The sequence below is a fragment of the Squalius cephalus genome, assembly GCF_949319135.1.
Source record: "Squalius cephalus genome assembly, chromosome: 20".
Lineage (NCBI taxonomy): Eukaryota > Metazoa > Chordata > Actinopteri > Cypriniformes > Leuciscidae > Squalius > Squalius cephalus.
Genome location: NC_137141.1, coordinates 31,712,521 through 31,731,826, shown reverse-complemented (window position 1 = coordinate 31,731,826; position 19,306 = coordinate 31,712,521). Strand labels below are relative to the sequence as shown.

General features: G+C 34.8%; 1 protein-coding gene across 2 annotated transcripts in view; it reads left to right on the top strand.

Annotated features, from left to right (window-relative positions):
* Positions 1 to 2,547: 2,547 nt before the first annotated feature.
* Positions 2,548 to 19,306, top strand: part of LOC307147856 (CAP-Gly domain-containing linker protein 4) — a 50,962-nt gene continuing 34,203 nt past the window's right edge. For both annotated transcript variants that reach the window (XM_079852899.1, XM_079852898.1), the window contains exons 1-6: positions 2,548 to 2,674; positions 10,784 to 10,930; positions 11,792 to 11,931; positions 13,648 to 13,741; positions 13,870 to 14,031; positions 14,149 to 14,267. In XM_079852899.1, the coding sequence (XP_079709025.1) occupies positions 10,798 to 10,930; positions 11,792 to 11,931; positions 13,648 to 13,741; positions 13,870 to 14,031; positions 14,149 to 14,267 (648 nt within the window). In that variant the 5' untranslated portion in view covers positions 2,548 to 2,674; positions 10,784 to 10,797. The remainder of the gene's footprint in view (positions 2,675 to 10,783; positions 10,931 to 11,791; positions 11,932 to 13,647; positions 13,742 to 13,869; positions 14,032 to 14,148; positions 14,268 to 19,306) is intronic.

Below are 19,306 nucleotides of genomic sequence, written 5' to 3'. Positions count from 1 at the left end.
ATTTTGAAGTAGAAAAACTAAAATAGCATTTTAATTGTAAAACATGCTCCAATAATCTTTGTTTCATTTAAAATTTAAAATAATAATACTATTTTTTTTTACATTATCTATGTTTCCATCCACCTATTTTTATGTGCATTTTGGAAAATTGCATAAAAAACACATTTGCCGAACAAATCCCTTGATGCACAATAAAAACCTCATATGACTTTGCCTCAACAGTGGATGTGATTGGATAACTGGACTAAACAGTGGACCAATTGCATCACAGCATCTCAAATGTTGGTTTGATCATTCTGAAATGCCTGAGTCAAAGTCTGTCGTCAGAATGATTTGGTTTAATGAAGATTCTCACACGATTCTGTTCCCAAACACCAGCATCCGAGCGCTTTTTGCTTTATGTGATATTCAAATTTTGAGTATAGGTAAAATTTGCAACTTTTGATGCTAACAGCTAGTGTGTGCATGTGTGTGTGTGTGTATGAGCTGATATTGCTTCAGGTATGAACAAAACATCAAACAAGATGAAATAACACTAACTTGTATCTTCTACCTTTGCTTAACAACAAACTTGCACACATTCAGTAATGACAACCCATTCTCACTTCCAAGGCATCAAAAACTGAAGCATGCTTAAGCGTCTTTAGCATTAGTGTTAAGACGCTATAAAGGTAACAAACTAACTAACAAACTAGGAACTCAGTTGCTTGGTGAGATACCTTTGGCATTAATACACAGATCCAAAGGAATTGTATTGGGTATAATTTTGTCATTTGTCAACTGTCTACCAAGTATAATGCTAGAAAGCAGAGGATATTTATAAATTCAACGGGTCGGGTGCATATTCATGTAATCTCTTAGGTTCACGAAGGCTGACAGATATTTACTTACTCTTGACAGAAGAGGGTTTAACTGGTACAACTGGTAAGTAAAACAGAGAATTTTCAGTCTAGCCTTTGACTATCATTCAAGCAATCAATGTGAGGTTTCATGGTTCAGAGGTTTTTCACAAAAAGAAGTTTGTGAACCTGTCTCACCATCAGCACTCAGGTGTGTAAATGCCAGCAGGCAATTCCCTGACGTCATTACTGGAAATGGAGTTTCATAGGCAGAAATATCTGTCAGCTGCACTGCAATATTAAAATTCTATAATCATTTGCATAATGGCCAATAACAGCCAATAAATTAAATAGAGTCAATATAAAAAAAATATATATATATATATATATATATATATATATATATATATATATATATATATATATTGTAATATTTTTTCAAATACATTTTGCCGTTTTATTTGGAGATTACATTTGACCGTGTTATTAAATCATTAGAGTTGTTTAAAGATTAACTGTATTTGCAAAATAATAAACTACAAAATCTTTTGACCCATAGTTATTTTAGTATCATTACGATACTATTATAGTTTTTATTAATATTTTATATAAAACACACACACACACACACACACACACACACACACACACACACACACACACACACACACACACATATATATATATATATATATATATAATTTTTTTTTTACTTTTGTATTTTAGTTTTTTGTTTTGCTCATAAAAAAGCATATATATATATATATATATATATATATATATATATATATATATATATATATATATATATATATATATATATATATATATATATATATATATCTTTGTTAATTTTATTTCGGTTCTACTTTTAGTTATTTTATCAAGTTAGGCTAAACCAAAATGAGAAATGTTTCCTAAGCAAAAAGCTGACATAAAATGTTAAAATTTGTGTATATTTAATTGTATTTCAGTTAATGTTTGTTGTTTATTTTATCTTAAGTAACATTTTATTTTAGTTAACTATAGATATACAGTGCATAATCTGCATTTATCTTAGTTCACATTATGGAATATTTACAACATATCTGCAATGATTTTGTCCTCAAATTGTGTATTTTAGTATCTTAGTAGTTAAGAAGTTGAGATGCTTTTTATTATCCTAAAATCATACCATTTAGTCCACAATTCCGTCTTTTACAAAATAAATAAATAAATAAATAAATAAATAAAAATAAATAAATAAATAAACAAACAAAAAGATAGCATTTGTTTTGTTGACACATAGGGATGATTTTAGTTGCTGAGTAATCATTAATTAATGGTTTAGTTCTTCATGAGTCATACATTAACACATGATTATCTGTGCATTAGTTAAGCATGAATTAGTGCAGATTAGTGCACCCGTATTCTAAAGTGTTACCTTTATGTGCTTGGAAAGGGGTTACCATTAAATTCATATCGTGGATCTCCAATAAAAGCACAGTGCAAAAATATAAAAGTATTTCCAAAATCATTATTATTATTATTTTACCCTTTAATGGAGTCATCACAGTCCATAAACAAAGATTATACATCAAATAATTACTAGTAACAAAATATAAATAACATGAATGAAATTAATAAAAAAAGGATAAAAGGATATTTATTACAGATACTGGAGGCGATTTTTTGTTTTGCCATGCGCTGAGAGTGACGTCGGAATTACGTCACGATGTCGGAAGTGAATCCGGACAAATCGAAGGCGCTGAAACCAGAAGATAAAATGAAAACATGAGCACGAAGCTAGCGACCCAACGAGAGAAACTGCGGTTTTCTGTTTCATTAAGGAGCAGGTATTCTATCGCCGTGTCAGAACATCTCTCTCGACCCTGTCATGTCTGTGTTTGCTGTGTATTTGAAGCAGTCTATGTGTGAAATGATGCATGGCCCTTCAACAAGCTGTTGCAGTGTGTGCAGAACTCTAGTGATGCTCTGTGTAGTAAACGAACATGATAGTTAGTTTCAGGGAAATAAATGCATGCAATTACATCTTTGTGATAACAGTCTAAACTGGGCAATAACCAGGCTTTAATCTGGTTCTAGAGCACTGTGTGTTATGTAACGAAGTTATTACTTATGAAAGGTGTTTTACATTTACAAAGGTCAGTCAGAAACGTAATCTGTAATTTTGACAATAAACTATCACATCTGAGAGCTGAACAAGATAAATACTTAATGGTAAAGTGATGGTTTGAGAAAGCAAGTATCAAGGAATTACCATGGTACAAATAGTAAAACATGTTATTACTGTACCATGATATAATATGTCCAAAAACACACAAGGAACAGATTGTGTAAAACAAACAAACAAACAAACAAACAAAAATAAAGTACCTGAGTAATTTAGTTGTTTAGTGACTCGCTAAAATGGACTAGATCTATAGCACTAGATATTTTCCTGCATTTATATGCATTTTGATTATATAGTGATGTAATGATATACCAGATGGACATAATTGCAAATTTTGCAGACGGCCTTGTTAATTTTGTTTTGATTTAAATTGTCAATTGTGAGTAAATAGTATGTAAAACCAAGTGATTCATTTCAGCAGTGATCATTAATATACATTATACTGTATCTGCATTCTATTGACCATCATCCGTTATTGTTTTCTTTGGAAATAAACATCTGTAGATATCGGCTATTAAAACACCTATATCGGCTGTAACTAATTATAACTAGTTGTTAAGTCAGTTGCACATGACAAGACTCAAGCTTCAATGTTTTCAGTTTCAGTTTCATATTTGTTGATCCTGGAAACAACATTTCAATCAACCAATCAAATGTAATTAGTTAGTTTATGTCACGTTTAGGCTTACAAACCAGGGTTAGGTGCTTCTACATCAGTGTTATCCACCTATCATTTCCCTCTGATTTTAGGGATAAGTTATGGGTAGGGTTAGGTTTAGGGATAGGGATAGGGTTAGGACTAAATTTTTGGACAGGAATGTTGTTCCATGATCAATAAAATATGTTGACTCAGAAACGCATCTTAGTATTCAAAATCACATTGACCTTTCACTGACTCGATTAGATAATGTTCTTTTTTAAGTTATTTTTATGTTGCCTCAGAAAAACCTCCATTATTTTATGGTTGTAAGCAATACAACCTAAAAAAAGGTTGACCTTTATTATTGTGTTCCCAAAAAAGAACCAAATGGGAACCAAATACTAATGTGCCGTGTTTACTGGGGAATCATTCTGTCCTTTTTCGGATGGTTTTTGTTCAGGTTTAGTAGAGTAGCCCATCTGACCTGACCAGCAAAACAACAAAGGGAAAGTTGATAGTCATAACAAGCTCTCTCAATACAACTCTGCAGTCTATGTAATAGGTAACTTAAATCCTGTCTTTGTGCAGTCATCTGTTTTTATACTTCAGTATAACCGTGTCTTGTCTCTATTATGCTGTCTTTGTTACTGAAACCTCTGATCTATTAGAAGAGTATTTACTCTCTCGAGGGCAGGGTTTTGCTGTGCTGACACACCTTGAGGTGCTCTGAGTGGTTCGCTTATAATGGACATAATGCCATATATTATTGGTCATTATTCATCATTCATTGCCATGCAAAAGTTACCCTGGTAATCCAGAGTTCTTGCGAGAGCACAAGTTGAATTTGCTCAGCGAGTTACTCTGGCGTCGAGTAATGATGCTCATTAAATATGCCCTTGTAACCGAGCTGCACCAATCACATCGGGTTATCTGATATAGGCGGGCCAGAGGCGAGCTAAAGATGACGACAGTGCTGTGACGTCGAGGTTATTAGTAAACATTGTAAGATGGCTATGGATGAACACCAGTTGTTTGAAACGGCTTTGGCCGCTACAATGAACGAGTTAGACTTGTTTTTTTATCTAAAAGAGGAACAGAAGACGCCGCTCAAATCGTTCCTTTGCAAGAAGGGCGTTTTTGCTGTTTTGCCGACCGGATACGGCAAGAGTCTAATCTACCAGTTAGCTCTGCTGGTAGCTATTAGCTAAGCGTATGGGGTGTATTGTTGTGATTGGTCGTAGTGTTATCCAATTGCGTGCAGTGAGATTTTCAAATGCATGCTTGGTGCCGCCCCTCGAGCTGGCCGATTTTCATTAGTCGATGCCAAACCATTAATCTTTTAGATTTGCATTAGCCTGGAAATCCAGACCTACATCAAGATGTTCGGTCTGGCAACTCACCATTGTCAGGGCTCAATACGAGAGGCGGGATAAACGGCTGTCTTTCAAATTCACTCTGCATGCAATAGGACAGCGCTTCAACCAACCAGAGCGTTTTCCCAACAGCGGAGCTAACGTTAGTTGATAGATTCAACTTTTGCCGTATCTGGCCGGCAAAACTACGAACACATCTTCCTGTTTTAAGAATGACTTAAGTGCTGTTCTTTGTTCTTTTCTCAAAGAAAAGCTTAACTCCAAGTCCTCCAGAGTCACGGCCAAAGCCGATTGGAAAGACCGCTGTTCGCCAGCAGCAGCTCTTCTTTGTTTTCAAGTAGCAGGGAATTCACGCGGAACCGTCACAACTCTCTCGTCATTATGTAAAGCCCGCCCACCGACTCTATACACGATGTGATTGGCCTGACTAGAGTTTGGTTTTTCCTGCTCGAAAGTCAACGGAGAGTTGCTAGACTACACTGGCTGCAAAATAAATTCTTCTGCCGCTAGGGTGCGTCTAGATTTCTAGGCTAATGCAAAGGTAATAATGGCACAGTGATTCAAAGGTGGATATGAACTGTTATATCTGTAAATATGACAGATTATAAGTATATTTAAAAAGCCCTTGTGAAGTACACAACTTAAGTTAACAACTTAACACAGAAAAATAACTTTTGTTTTCTATGTATGCAGTGCACATTCAAGGCATGAATTTTGCTTAATCTCAAAATCAGATTTTTCCTAAAATTTGCCTGAAATTTCTGTTAGATTCTTAAATGCTGTTATTTTTCACACAAATTAAATGAATGGATTTTCTCCTGTGTCATTATTTCCTTTGTACCGTGATCTGTACATCACACATATTTGGCATTATGCAAATCAAGTGAACCTAGACTGTTTTGCATTCAGAAGGAATTTTATCTCCCTAGATGGGAATCTCGGTTCAGTCATCAAAGGGCTTTTTACACGACGCAGTTTTCAACTGAAACTGAAAATCTTCTCATGTGTTTTGGCTGCTCGTAAACTATAAAAATGTGAATTTGTGAAAATGGTAATGTCATACGCATGTCAAGGGCAAGTTCTTTACAAAGTGACATCGGCAGCTACTGGTCTGGCAGCGGATTACAGTGTTTTTAGTCGTTTTCGTGGATCCGTGTTAACAGGGAGCGTTTTGACAACATTGCCGTCTGTATGCGAAGGAAAAACTTTTTTTAGTAAATCCTTGTCGTGCAAACACACCCTTACTCACCCTCATTTCAAATCTGTATGATTTTCTTTCTTCTGTGGAACACAAAAGAAGACATTTTGAAAATCAGTGAGGTCTAAATCATTTTGGACCCCATTGACTTTCATTGTTTTAGAAATCAAAAAACAGTTTCCACTCATTCATTTACCACAACAATTTTTTCCACAAATGAAAAGTTGAATGACATGAGGGTGAATGTTTTTTATTTTTATTTATTTTTATTTTGGAACTTTCAAGTTTAGCTTGTTTTTATAAGCTGAGTCAGTCAATATTCTTTCCTGTGATAATAGAAAGATTAGCTCGTATTGGACCCATAACATTCATTTAAATAAATGCAAATTTTACTTGCAAATTGAAATAGGGTATCAATGAACCAACCGAGCACTTTTTCTTATGCACACGTTTCACACACTTACATTGTACTTTCCGTGCCACCAAATCTCATTCAAATCACTCAGTCACATGGGCCAAATGATTACGTAATACATGTTGTAGTGTGCTGACAGTCCACTTGTGAATGCAACTTTTGAAACATGTATACCTCATTATGGATATACATGTAACCATACATTACGGTGGACCTCACTAATCAGTAATAAACGTATTGAACAACTTTTCCCATCTCTAAAAAAATCTAAAAACATTCAAACAAAGAGTAACCCTGCCCTTTCACCAGGGTGTGTTTCATGAATAGCCTCACAGACAGTGAACAGAAATGCAGAACTTGAAGGGTTTACTGTACCTTTGTTGAGGTTCGTTTTAACCCATCATTAGCAGCACAAAACTACCAAAATGTTAGATATCGAGCAAACGCAAAACAGACAGTCAGACGTCCGTGATGGTGAGTGTTGTGTGCTCATTGTTTCTTTTTCTTTTTTTTAATGAATCCTAACCGGTTCTGTGTTTGTTGTTGATACACAGTTTGAATTTGTCTTTTATATTCGCTTCAGCCTTCTCTAATCTGTTTTTCGGGCGCAGAATAAGTGTTCTTTTATTACACCCAAAGCTGAGCGAGTGTGATATTTTAAGCAGCTTTGTAATTCAGTGTACTGTGGCTCACAATGATGCTGTGGCTAATGATGTCGGTAAATTGAGATTGCGAGCTCTGGTGACTTTATTAATGACTAGGGCTGTCAGTTTTCATTTCACAACTGTTGACATTAATGTTATTACTTACATATGCTTATTAATTGCATTCATTGCAATTAATTACTAGCAGCAATATTTGAAAGCAACAACAAAAAAATCAAAACAAAACAAAATGATGATAATGTAGGACATTATATTATTGTGGATGGACAAGTAATGCCTTATTCACACTGACAGCAATTTTAGAGCATCACAGTAACATTCATTTTGCTTTGTCTTGGCCAGGTCGCAGTTGTAAATGAGAATTTGTTCTCATCTGAATTACCTGGTTAAACAAAGGTGAAATAAATAAAAATAAAATTAACGGGATAGTTCACCAAAATCATTTACTCACCCTCATGTCAGTCTTGAACTTGTATGACTCCCCCCCCCAACTCATGTTGATTATTTTGTAATATATGATGATTGGGATTTGAAGCATTTATCATCTCATATTGCTGCTGCTTAGATATCCAGGCAGAGAAAGACTAAGAAGACCACTTTTCTACTAAGAAGTGCGGGAGAAAAAGTTGATTAACTTAAAATCGATTTTTGATTTATTTATTCCAGAATGTGAGAAGTTTTGTGTGCGCACACCGCACACATCTGAAGCGTGCTCCCAGAAAGCCGTTTCTTAGACAGCGTGCAAATGCTGAATTGAGGTCTTTCACGTCTCGTGCTTGAACGCACATATTCCCACAAAATTACGTCAAATATGCCGGTCAAGGCGAGTATCCTAAACATAGTCTGTTATATCTTACAGTTAGTTGAGAAATAAAACGTGTAATAGTATATTGGATCCGTGCAGCTCTTAAAGGGACAGCAGCCTAATAAAACCTGCTGCTGTCTTTGTTTTAACAACAAAGGTCAAAGAAAAAAGTACCATTCAGTATAACTTTTATTTTATTATTTTGTGATTGTTATTAAATAAATTATTAAGCAAAATAAGTAATTATTGTAAACTGTTGTAAAACTGCATTGTATAAATAATTAATACAAAAAAAAAAAATATTATTAATTATTAATAATATTTAATAAAGGAAATATTTTACAATAAAACTCTAACATTTAAATACTTATTTAACGCCTTAATTTCTTTAATTTGAAACTTTAAACCATCAAGATTTATTTTGGTCACACAAATGTTTAAACTATTTTGTCTATATGATGAGCTAATGGAGTTTTAAAAAAACATTGGATCCCACTAATAGTCATTGTATTAAAAAAAATGTTGGCTGATTGGACAGAAGGGTGTTTTTTTATAGATCAGTTTAGCATAGCTACTGTGTACAATGTCTGCAAAAATTATTTGTGCTGTTAGGAAATAAAGATTCAACAAGCAGAGGCTAATACTGTACAATTGACTTTCAGGTTTATATTTTACTCTCAACAAACTATTTTCTCCACATTTACAAAGGCAAAAGAGAGTAATACAACAAGTTTGGACGTCCTCAAATCTAAAAATACAGAACCATACAGCCATATGCCAAATCGAATACACGATTCTGATGAAAGAATGGGAGATCACAGATTATTGGAGCAACATTCCCAGATGTGTTCCACTAAGTATATGGAATTATTTATTTCATACAGTGCACTGTATTTCTTTACTTACTTTTCTTAGTAATGGTCATGAATCCCAGGGTGACTCTTCTTTTCATGGAGATGGAACATTACACCCGTGTGCAACATCAAGCTTGATCTTATTTAAACTTGCATAGCAAATACACACATCAAATATCATTATATTAATAAATCATAAAAGGCATAACCTGAATGAATGCACTGAATTAAGTAGACTATGATTACATTACAAGAGGGGGATTGCAAATAAACCTCTTATGTACACTTAAGTCAGCATTAATAAATGTTTGCATAATGCTTCTTTTTTGTGACATGTCTGAGTGAAACGGGGGGAAAAAACACGTAGGGAACAAAATTGATTTTACCCATGGGTTGTTAATTGAGTTGTGAAAAGTGAGACTTGCATAACCGGTCTGAATGCAGCACAGCCTTGCATAATTTATAGACAACATGTAATATCACAGGATTTTTCTCTCTTTTTAAAGAAATGAATACTTTTTTTTTTTTTCTTCAGCAGTGATGCATTAAATTGCTAGAATGTGACAGAAAACCATTATACATTTTTGCAGATAATTTCTGTTCAAATAAATGCTGTTCTTTTGAACTTTCTATTCATTTAAGAATCCATCATATTTATCATGTCTCCCCCCCCCCCCCCCCCCCCCCAAAAAAAAATGCTTCACAACTGTTGACATTAATAATGTTAGCTGACACCAAATTAGAATGATTTCTAAATGATAATGTGACACTGAAGGCAATAGAGTAATCTGAAAGAAAATTGCTTTTACATTTTAAAATATATTCAAATAGAAAAAAGTATTTGAAATCATATCAATATTTCCCAATAGCACTGATATAAATAGGATTAATCTTGATGCAAATCAGGTTTATTGGCAACATTTACAGACTTTCAGCTGTTCGCAATGAACAAATCAAACAAAAGTAATTGAAATAGCTCAACACAACAAATGTTTCCAGTGGTTTCACCAAATACAACTGAAAATGCAATTTTTACTGACTTCCGCAGTCTCAACATTATTCAACCCCCTGAATAGAATCCCTCACAACAGCACCAATTTGCAAAACAGGTGTTGTCTCAAGTACACCTGATGCAACTAATCAAGGGATTCATTAGTTGCACCAGGTGTGCTTGAGCTAGAACACATGCAATATCTGAACTGGCTAGGTTTGTTAAGTGTCACGTTTGACTGCATGTAAGAAATAAGTCAAAATAATGGTCCAAAAAGTTAAGAGAAAGCATATCCTCACCCTTTACAAACAAGGAACAGGATACAAAAAGATAGCGAAGGCACTAAATGTTCCTAGAGACACAGTTGGAAGCATAGTTCACAGGTTTAAATTTAAAGGAACAGTGGTTACACTACCTGGACGAGGCAGAAAAATAAACTATCAACGGCTGCAACCAGATTTCTGAAAAGGCAGGTTAAAAAAAAACCTAGAGTGACTGAAAAAACCTGCAGCAAAACTTGGTGGCGCGTAATAAACGCATGCGGTTTCCATGTCATAACTCAAAGACGTACCCAAAAGCACAAGAAAAGTGTTCAAAATCATATAAATAAGCCACAGAAGTTTTGGGATTCTGTTGTGTGAAACGTGTGTTTTTTTTTTACCGGAACACAATATTGCTGTATTTTGGATCAAACAAATACAGAATAAAACATTAAAAATATTACTTGTATATCATTGATTTATCATTGTTATCCATAGTTTATTTAGCCTATAATGTCTCCCCTATATGCGACTATTAATGTGTTTTGTTCTGAATATATTTGTGTTTAGGTGGTGAGGGGGCAATGACCAAGGAGGATGTGCTGAGGGAGTCTTCAGAGGGAGACTCGGTCCTGGGGCGGTACAGCATTATTTCCCATAACTCTGAGCGACCGGTGATCCATCAGGTGTCATCAGCACCCATGCCTTCAGACAGCGGTGAGCATGTGGGTCTGTACATGTCCTCAAGTTTCAGATATCCTTTCACTTTCAGTTCAACATTTAGCTTCTGTGAGAATGTTCTCATGCAAGCTTTTAAAGGGATATTCCACAAAATGAAAATTCTGTCATCATATACTCACCCTCATGTTGTTTCAAACCTGTATGAATTTCTTTCTTCTGCTGAACAGAAAGGAAGATATTTAGAAGAATGTCAGTAACCAGGCAGTTTCTGGTCTCATTGACTTCCATAGTAGGAAAAAAATATACTATGGAAGTCAATGAGACCAGAAACTGTTTGGTTACTGACATTCTTCTAAATAACTTCCTTTCTGTTCAGCAGAAGAAAGAAATTCATACAGGTTTGAAACAACATGAGGGTGAGTATATGATGACAGAATTTTCATTTTAAAGTGGAGTATCCCTTTAAGTAGGTCACACAAAAAAATGCTGACACAAGTTCTTTTTCACATCAAATTCCGCCTGCGTTGGATTTTTGTCTTTTTTTTCGGTCGTATGGCCAATAAACAAACAACTTATTTAGCTGTTTTCTGAAGTGTAGCTTTATTTATGGAGTACATTTTTTATACCCTAAATTGCGGACACTGCTTAAGCTGCTGTAAAGCTGAGGTATTGACAAGGTCACAGAATTTTTTTTCCAATTTTCTGCCTGTCAGCACTGATACATCATTCTCTCTCTGTACTCGCTTCTCATTCACTCTCACACTTCACTTTAATTCACTTCAAACTGAGCTGTTTAAGTGAATTTGAGTGATCGTGGTTCTGGCTCAGCATGGATAAATCGAGATGAATAGAAGATGAATATTGACGCCGTTCTGACTCAAGCGTTCTGTTTTGCAGAGTTCTCTTTCTTCGACCTGAATGATCCTCTGTGTCGGGAGGTTCTGCTGGATCCTCGGACCACTGTGCCCGAGCTCTTCGCTGTTCTCAGGCAGTGGGTTCCCCAAGTCCAGCGGAATATTAGTGTCATTGCCAACGAGGTCAGAATCTCAAATCTCTGTGGTCTTTAAAGACAATGTGAAACATAATGTAGGCCCGTCTCGACAATTATTTTATCGACTTTTCACATGATATACTGTATCTATGGAAGCTTATTTCCACCACAGAATGAAAAATAAAAAAATCACTTTTTATCTCACAATTCTGACCTTTTTTTCTTTACATCTCAGAATTGCATGATATAAAGTCGCACTTGTGTGTTATAAAGTCAGAATTGTGAGATATAAACTTGCAATTGCGAGAAATAAACTTGAAATTCAGACTTTTCTTTCTCAGAATTGCATGTTTATATCTCACAATTCTGACTTTATAACACGCAATTGGGAGATTTAAAGTCATAATTGTATGATTTAAAGTCGCATTTGCGAGAAAAAAAGTCTCTATAATTTTCAGAATTGCAAGATGTAAACTTGTTATTGTAAGATAAAAAAAAAAGTCGCATCTTTTAAACATCTTTTAAAATGGTTTATTCTGTGGTTGAAACAGGCTTCCATATATATCCTCCTGAATACCAGAAAAAAAGTTTGTGAATTTCGTTTTTTTTTTTTTTTTTGACCATAAGAAACATAACTTTTTTTTTTAAGATATTTTATTCATATTTTATGCTATGTCCTCTCTACACCAGGACTACTACTTATACAAATAAATAAAAAAAGACATGTACAGGCAAAAACAATGTCACACTTTATTGGGGTCCAATTCTCACTTTTAACTATCTATTAACTATGACTTTTGCATCAATAACCTAATTCCTGCTTATGAATAGTAAGATAGTTGTTAAGTTTAGGTATTACTGTAGGTGATTAAGGGATGTAGAATATGGTCATGCATTATAAAGCATTAATATGTGCTAAGTACTAATAAACAGCCAATATCCTAGTAATATGCATGCTAATAAGCGAGTAGTTAATAATGAGAATTGCACCCTAAACTAAGGTGTTACCATATATATTGTAACAAACGTATTGCTCATTGTTAGGTAATATGTTAGCAAATGAGACCGTATTGTAAAGTGTTACCAAATAAACCATAAGCTCATTTTATTTCAGCTGGTTGACAAGGCAATGTTTCTCATTTTCATGTATTTCATCTTGATATACTAGACTTCCAGGATCATAAAATGTGTTGCAGTGAGTTTTTGGGGCATATAGTGATTTAGAAGAAAATAAAATCAAATGCTCCTTTTACACCAGGGCACCTTTAGCCTAGTGTACCCTACTCTAATAAGCATAAAAAAAACATAAACACTGTACATACATAGACACAGAAATGTTTATATAAGCGGGTTTTAGGTCAGAAACCCTGTCCTATCTAGGCTGGACAGAACAAAAGACTATACATGACATGTAAAAATATAATTGCTGTATTTATTTTTCCTGAAAATGCTTCAGAGGCAATGAATGTAATTACATTTCAATGAAAGATTGTGAAAGCAAACTTCTTCTTCTTCTATCGAATAACAAGGACAGGGACATTTATTCAACTAAACAGAGTCAATTTTAATTTCAGGTTTTCTTGCAGCTGTCATTAAACAGACTCACACACTCCCCGTTGTGCGTTTAGTGTCAGGCTCTGTGAACTGCAACATTATCTTTCTAGACAGTGTGTGTGTGTGTGTGTGTCTCTGTCAGCATGAAATCTTTAGCTGGATGTCCTTGCTCTGTATCCATTGACGTGAGATTGGCTTTGTTCTGTAGATTCTGAAGAGAGGCTGCGGTGTCAATGACAGAGATGGTCTTACTGACATGACTTTGCTTCACTACTGCTGTAAGGCAGGAGCTCCTGGAATAGGTAAGCGTGTATTCATATGCTCACAATTGAAAATAAATCTCTTTGATTAACATTTCTGTGAACTCAAGGACAGATCATTATTGGAGCACTGGTGATATCTGGGATATGAGAATGTCATCTGATTGCAGGTGACGCTGAGAGTGCGTCCAGTTTGGCCCGTCAGCTGTTGTCACTGGGAGCCGAGCCGTCCTTGCGCAGCCGTTGGACCAACATGAACGCTCTCCACTACGCCGCGTATTTCGACGTCTCTCCTCTCATCCGAGTGGTTCTGCAGGCGTCACAGCCGGGAGGTGAGGAGAGATAATGGAAAAAACAGTGGGAATCAAAATCTCCATTTGAATCTCTTGGCAAGCGCATGTGCGTGTGTGTGATGCTGATGTCTGTGTGTGTGGTGTGTTGGGTTTCAGAGGTGGATGCGACCTGCAGTGATTTTGACTTCGGCACTGCGCTACACATCGCCGCCTCGAACCTGTGCACCTCTGCGGTGAAGTGTCTGCTGGAGCTGGGAGCCAACCCCGCTTTTAGGGTTTGTGATTTTTTGCGAATAACAAAGCAAACTGTGTTCTTTGTTAGTTTTTCAAGTTTTTATTGTTATTGTAGTTCTCATGCTCACCCTACAGGAGAGTCGTGTCTGCGACGGAAGTCTGTCCAAACTGGTCTACGTCATGTCCGGTTCACCTTAACTTTACCTGCCCTTTACTATCTACTCTCTACTTTACTGTAGCATAAATAATACAATATTTAAAGGTGATTGTATATTTTTTGATAATAATAATTGCATTTGATACTAATTTTTTTTTTAAATGTAAAGGATAACAGTAGCATTTGTACTAGTACATGGTTTTAAAAATGTGCATCACATTTTTTAATATTAACAATACATACTATTATATATTATTATTAATAAGGCCTTTAAACACATGCTTAAAAAGGTATTATGTATCATTTAGCAAGCCTGTAACAATCTAGATCATAGACCATTTACAGCTAATACAGGCAATTTACTAAGGAAATATATGATTTTAAAAGTTTTTTTTAACATTTATAGCACCATCTATGGTTAATAATTTCAAATATCCATATTTTATAATAATGGTTATATTTGGTATTATTGTTGTTATTATTATTTAAAAAAAAAGTGCATCATCACAGTGTGGGGAAGTAGATACCATTTTTATAATAATAATATATTTTATAATAACAGATTATATATTATGAAGAAAAAAATAAATATAAACTTTTATAAAATATTTATTTTTATTCTAAAAATGTTATGTACTTCCTTGCACTATGATGCACATTTTAAAACCATAAATAATAATGATAATAATAATAATAATAATAATTATTATTATTATTATTTATTACATTATTTAAAAGTGATTGTGTGTTTTTTGTTAAAAAATATTGTATTTAATAATAACAAATATAAATGTAAGAAGTAGTAGTAGTAGTACATGATTTTAAAAATGTTAATCACATTTTTAATAATAATAACTAAAAATGGTATCTACTTCCTTGCATTATGATGCACATTTTAAAACCATGAATAATAATAATGCATGTATTATTACTTATATACATTATTATTAAATATGTAGTAATTTCAAATTATTATTATTATTATTAGTGGTAGTAGTAATATATGTAGTATACATTGTTTTTAAATGTGTATCAGTATGAGGAAATATATACCACTTTTGTAATAGTATATTTTATAAAAGATTATATTATATTTTTGTAATATATTTCTACATAATATTACTACTACTAATAATAATTATTATTGTTATTATTATAATGTCTATCTATCTATCTATCTATCTATCTATCTATCTATCTATCTATCTATCTATCTATCTATCTATCTATCTATCTATCTATCTATCTATCTATCTATCTATCTATCTATCTATCTATCTATCTATAATAATTTTTTTAAATTTAGTTTTTTTTCCAAAATGTGTATCTTTTAAGAGTGTGTATCATAGTCTGCATTGTTCCTTTAGAGAGACAGCCAGAGAGACAGACAGACAGACAGCCAGCTTTATCATTTCCCTTTCAGTTTGTCCCATCAGTAAATTAGCCATGCTCATTTCTCTCCCTGAACTCATTTTAAACTCACGGAGCGTCACTGCCAGGGGTCATTCTCCTCACAAACAGCAGATGTCACTGAATTATTGATATTATTTAAACTTTTGTAAAATGCATGCATTCCATTTCAGCAGGCCTTTTAGTAGTGTGTTAGAGCGGTTCAGAGAGGTTTGTTTGCATGTAAAGGGTTTATCAGCGCAGCTGCCAGCACATTAAACAGGAACCGGGCGAGATGCTCGACTTTCGCTGTGTTTTTCCTCTCTGTTGTGAGGCTGCCAGAGTTTCCCATCCTTCATTTTTTACCCCGTGTTATCTCTGCCAGTAGTGCGGCTTGTTTGTTGCCAGTCTGGGCATGTGTCCATTTATCGTCAGTCAGGAGATGTTTTTTTTTTTAGCTCGGTTTTTGTTCTTCACCCGGCACCCTAATAGAGATATCATCAGTGTGTGAAACAAACATCAAATCATCTGATAACGTTGTAACAACAGGCTTGGCAGACTTTCGTGTCAGTGGAGAACGCTCTGGAGTAGCTGAGGTTTAGGCATAAAAATATGCCTTGTTGCTAAGCAACAACACTGATAATAAAGAAAATGTGGGGAGGGAGTTTGGGTAATAGCAAACTATTGTTGCTCACTGTCACTCAATTCCACCTGTTTTACTTTGCAATCGCTGGACAAAAACTTTTTTTATATTGCACATTGTGACAATTTCGAATAGTTTTTGGATTTAGTTTTTTCGTCCCTTGTCTCTTATGTTATTATTTCAGACCCCTGCTAGTGGAGTTATATTACCATCCTTCATCTGACAGACATGAAGCTGTTCATCGTTATGATGCTGAAACGGAGTAGCGGATCTTTCTGCAGGTGCTTATGTGAACCACTAGGGGGCAGTCTTATGCAGTGGAAATGAGGTTCACTATGAAATGAACTGAACCTTTTTTTTTTTAAGGCAATGTGTCAGCTTCAGCTTCAGGAAATATATATATTTTTAATTTGCTCTCTGATACCAGAGGAGCATAATCAAATATCACCTTTGAATAATTGTGGAAATTCCTGCATTACATAAGCAGTGATTGAGGCAATGAGCCGTTTCACACTAATTCTGTTGGGAAAAAAAAGAAAGATTTTAAATAAAACCGGCTGTATTTTCCAGCTTGCTGTGGCCATGTCAACGCTAAGCTGAACTTCATCTTCTGAGCATCATCATCAGCACACCGCTCAGCCCTGCCCAACAGAAGATGCTTTCATTTGGTGACTTGAAACGATGACTCAGCAGAGTGTGTGTGTTTGTACATGCGCTTATACTTTGTACGCCTTTTCTATTTATGCATGATTCACTGTACGGGCATATGGGTTAGAAAAGTGACCCATAAACCTCTGATTAAATTACCATATTTTAAGGACATAGCAATAGACATTTATCCAAAGGAGTTTTCCAAACTGCACCCATGCTGAGTATCATAGTTGTGCCAACAATCTCCTGTCACGTTGATGGTGATAAACCTTTATACAGCACCGTTTTGGATGTAGTTCAACATTAGCTGAGGAGGATATAACCTGAGCGCAGGTTTGAAGGGTACCACTTGTCAGGACATTCAGACCTACAGTCAGCATTTCTCTCATCACTGTTCGCCTGCACCATCCATCTCTTGGTTATTTTTACTAACAGTCACAACCTTTCAGTTTTCTTTGATTCAGCCAAAACAAAGACAAAAAAACAAAAAAAAGATCAACGTTAAGGGTTGTGTGTGTGTGTTTTTGCAGCTTTGTGCAAAGAGAATCACCTGTAGAAAAGGACTCAGAACCTACTTGCTTTGCACTTCAGTTTTGACACTAATGCACACCTTGGCAATAGAATCGCCATTGGCTAGTACATTTTTTTTTTTTGTCTATTCGCCAGACTGATACTATATATATATATATATATATATATATATATATATATATATATATATATATATATATATATCAGTTGGAGCAAATCAGTTGGTGCGAACGAATATATATATATATATATTTGTTCACTCCAACTGATTTGCTGAAGTCAAAACAGGGATGGTAATAGATGAGTGCCGGCCAATGAGACTGCAGTTTGCGCATTAGTTCCGCCCACTACCAGAGAAACCGACATATGTCATGCTTGTTCTTAAAAGCATAATAAATCCAAATGACAGGAAAATACGACAAAGAATATTGTTTACATGTAGCGCGTCGATTCTGTGTGGTATGTAAGACTCTCGCTCTCTCTTTGCATGTGTGTGAGAAACAGCGCTCTCAGCGAAGCGACGGCGAGTCGTGCGCCTTCACACTAGAGTTTACGGTACGTCAAATACAGGTACTCTGCACATCCATTGAGCTGCACTGAAATTGTACAGAATCTACAGATTGCATGACAGAGAGCGAAACGCTCAAGTGTTCAGCGAGTGAAACTATATCTATGCTAAACTTATACACTGCAAAAAATGCTTTTCTTACGTAGTATTTTTGTCTTGTTTCCAGTCCAAATATCCAAAAAAATCTTAAATCAAGATGCATTTACTAAAGTAGTAAAATGCCATAAGATATTATGTCTTGTTTTCTGGGGAAATAAATCCAAATTAAGTGAGTTTTTGCTTAAAACAAGCAAAAAAATGTTTGGGGTAAGACAAATACCCCAAACATTTGAATTAAGGTTATTTTTCTTACCCCTTGGACAGATCATTTTGATTAATTCCCCTGGAAAACAAGACATCATATCTAATTTTACATATCTAGTAAATGCATCTTGATTTAAGAATTTTTAGATATTTGGACTGGAAACCAGACAAAAATACTAAGTAAGAAAAGCATTTTTTGCAGTGTACTTAGCCTCTAACGCACACACTGGCGAGTGAAATCTAAGAATTTATTAGCCAATGGCTAATGATAAACATTATTTAGTTGCTTAGAGTGCACTCAAATATGGTAAACTTGATGCACAAGAACAAATGTCATGGTTCTTGCGGAAGCTCAAACATACACGTTTACCAAATGTGAGTACTCTGTGTATATTCGCTGATTTATATGCGGATAAAAGCTTAAATTAAATCTGTTCATATAAAGCGATCGTGCACTCTTCAGAAGACTTGGATCAAACCGCTCGTTTCATATGGATTGATTTTATGTTGTCTTTATGAATGTTTTGAAGCATCAGAGTTTAATGTGAATAGACTTTCAATGGAGGGACAGAACAATCTCAGACTTCAATAAAAACATCTTCATTTGTATTCCGAAGATAATTGAAAGTCTTATGGTTTTGGACTGACATGAGGCTGAGTAATTGATGACAGAATTTTCATTTTTGGGTGAACTACCCCTCTAATGTGCTTTCTAGGTAGGTAGCTCCTTAGTGCCATTGTCTCACGCTCTGATAGTAAAAGACTCAGTTGATGTATGGAGCTGCATGAGGCACAACCTCACCCAGCGGTGTTGTTTATCTATGATCCTATTACAAAT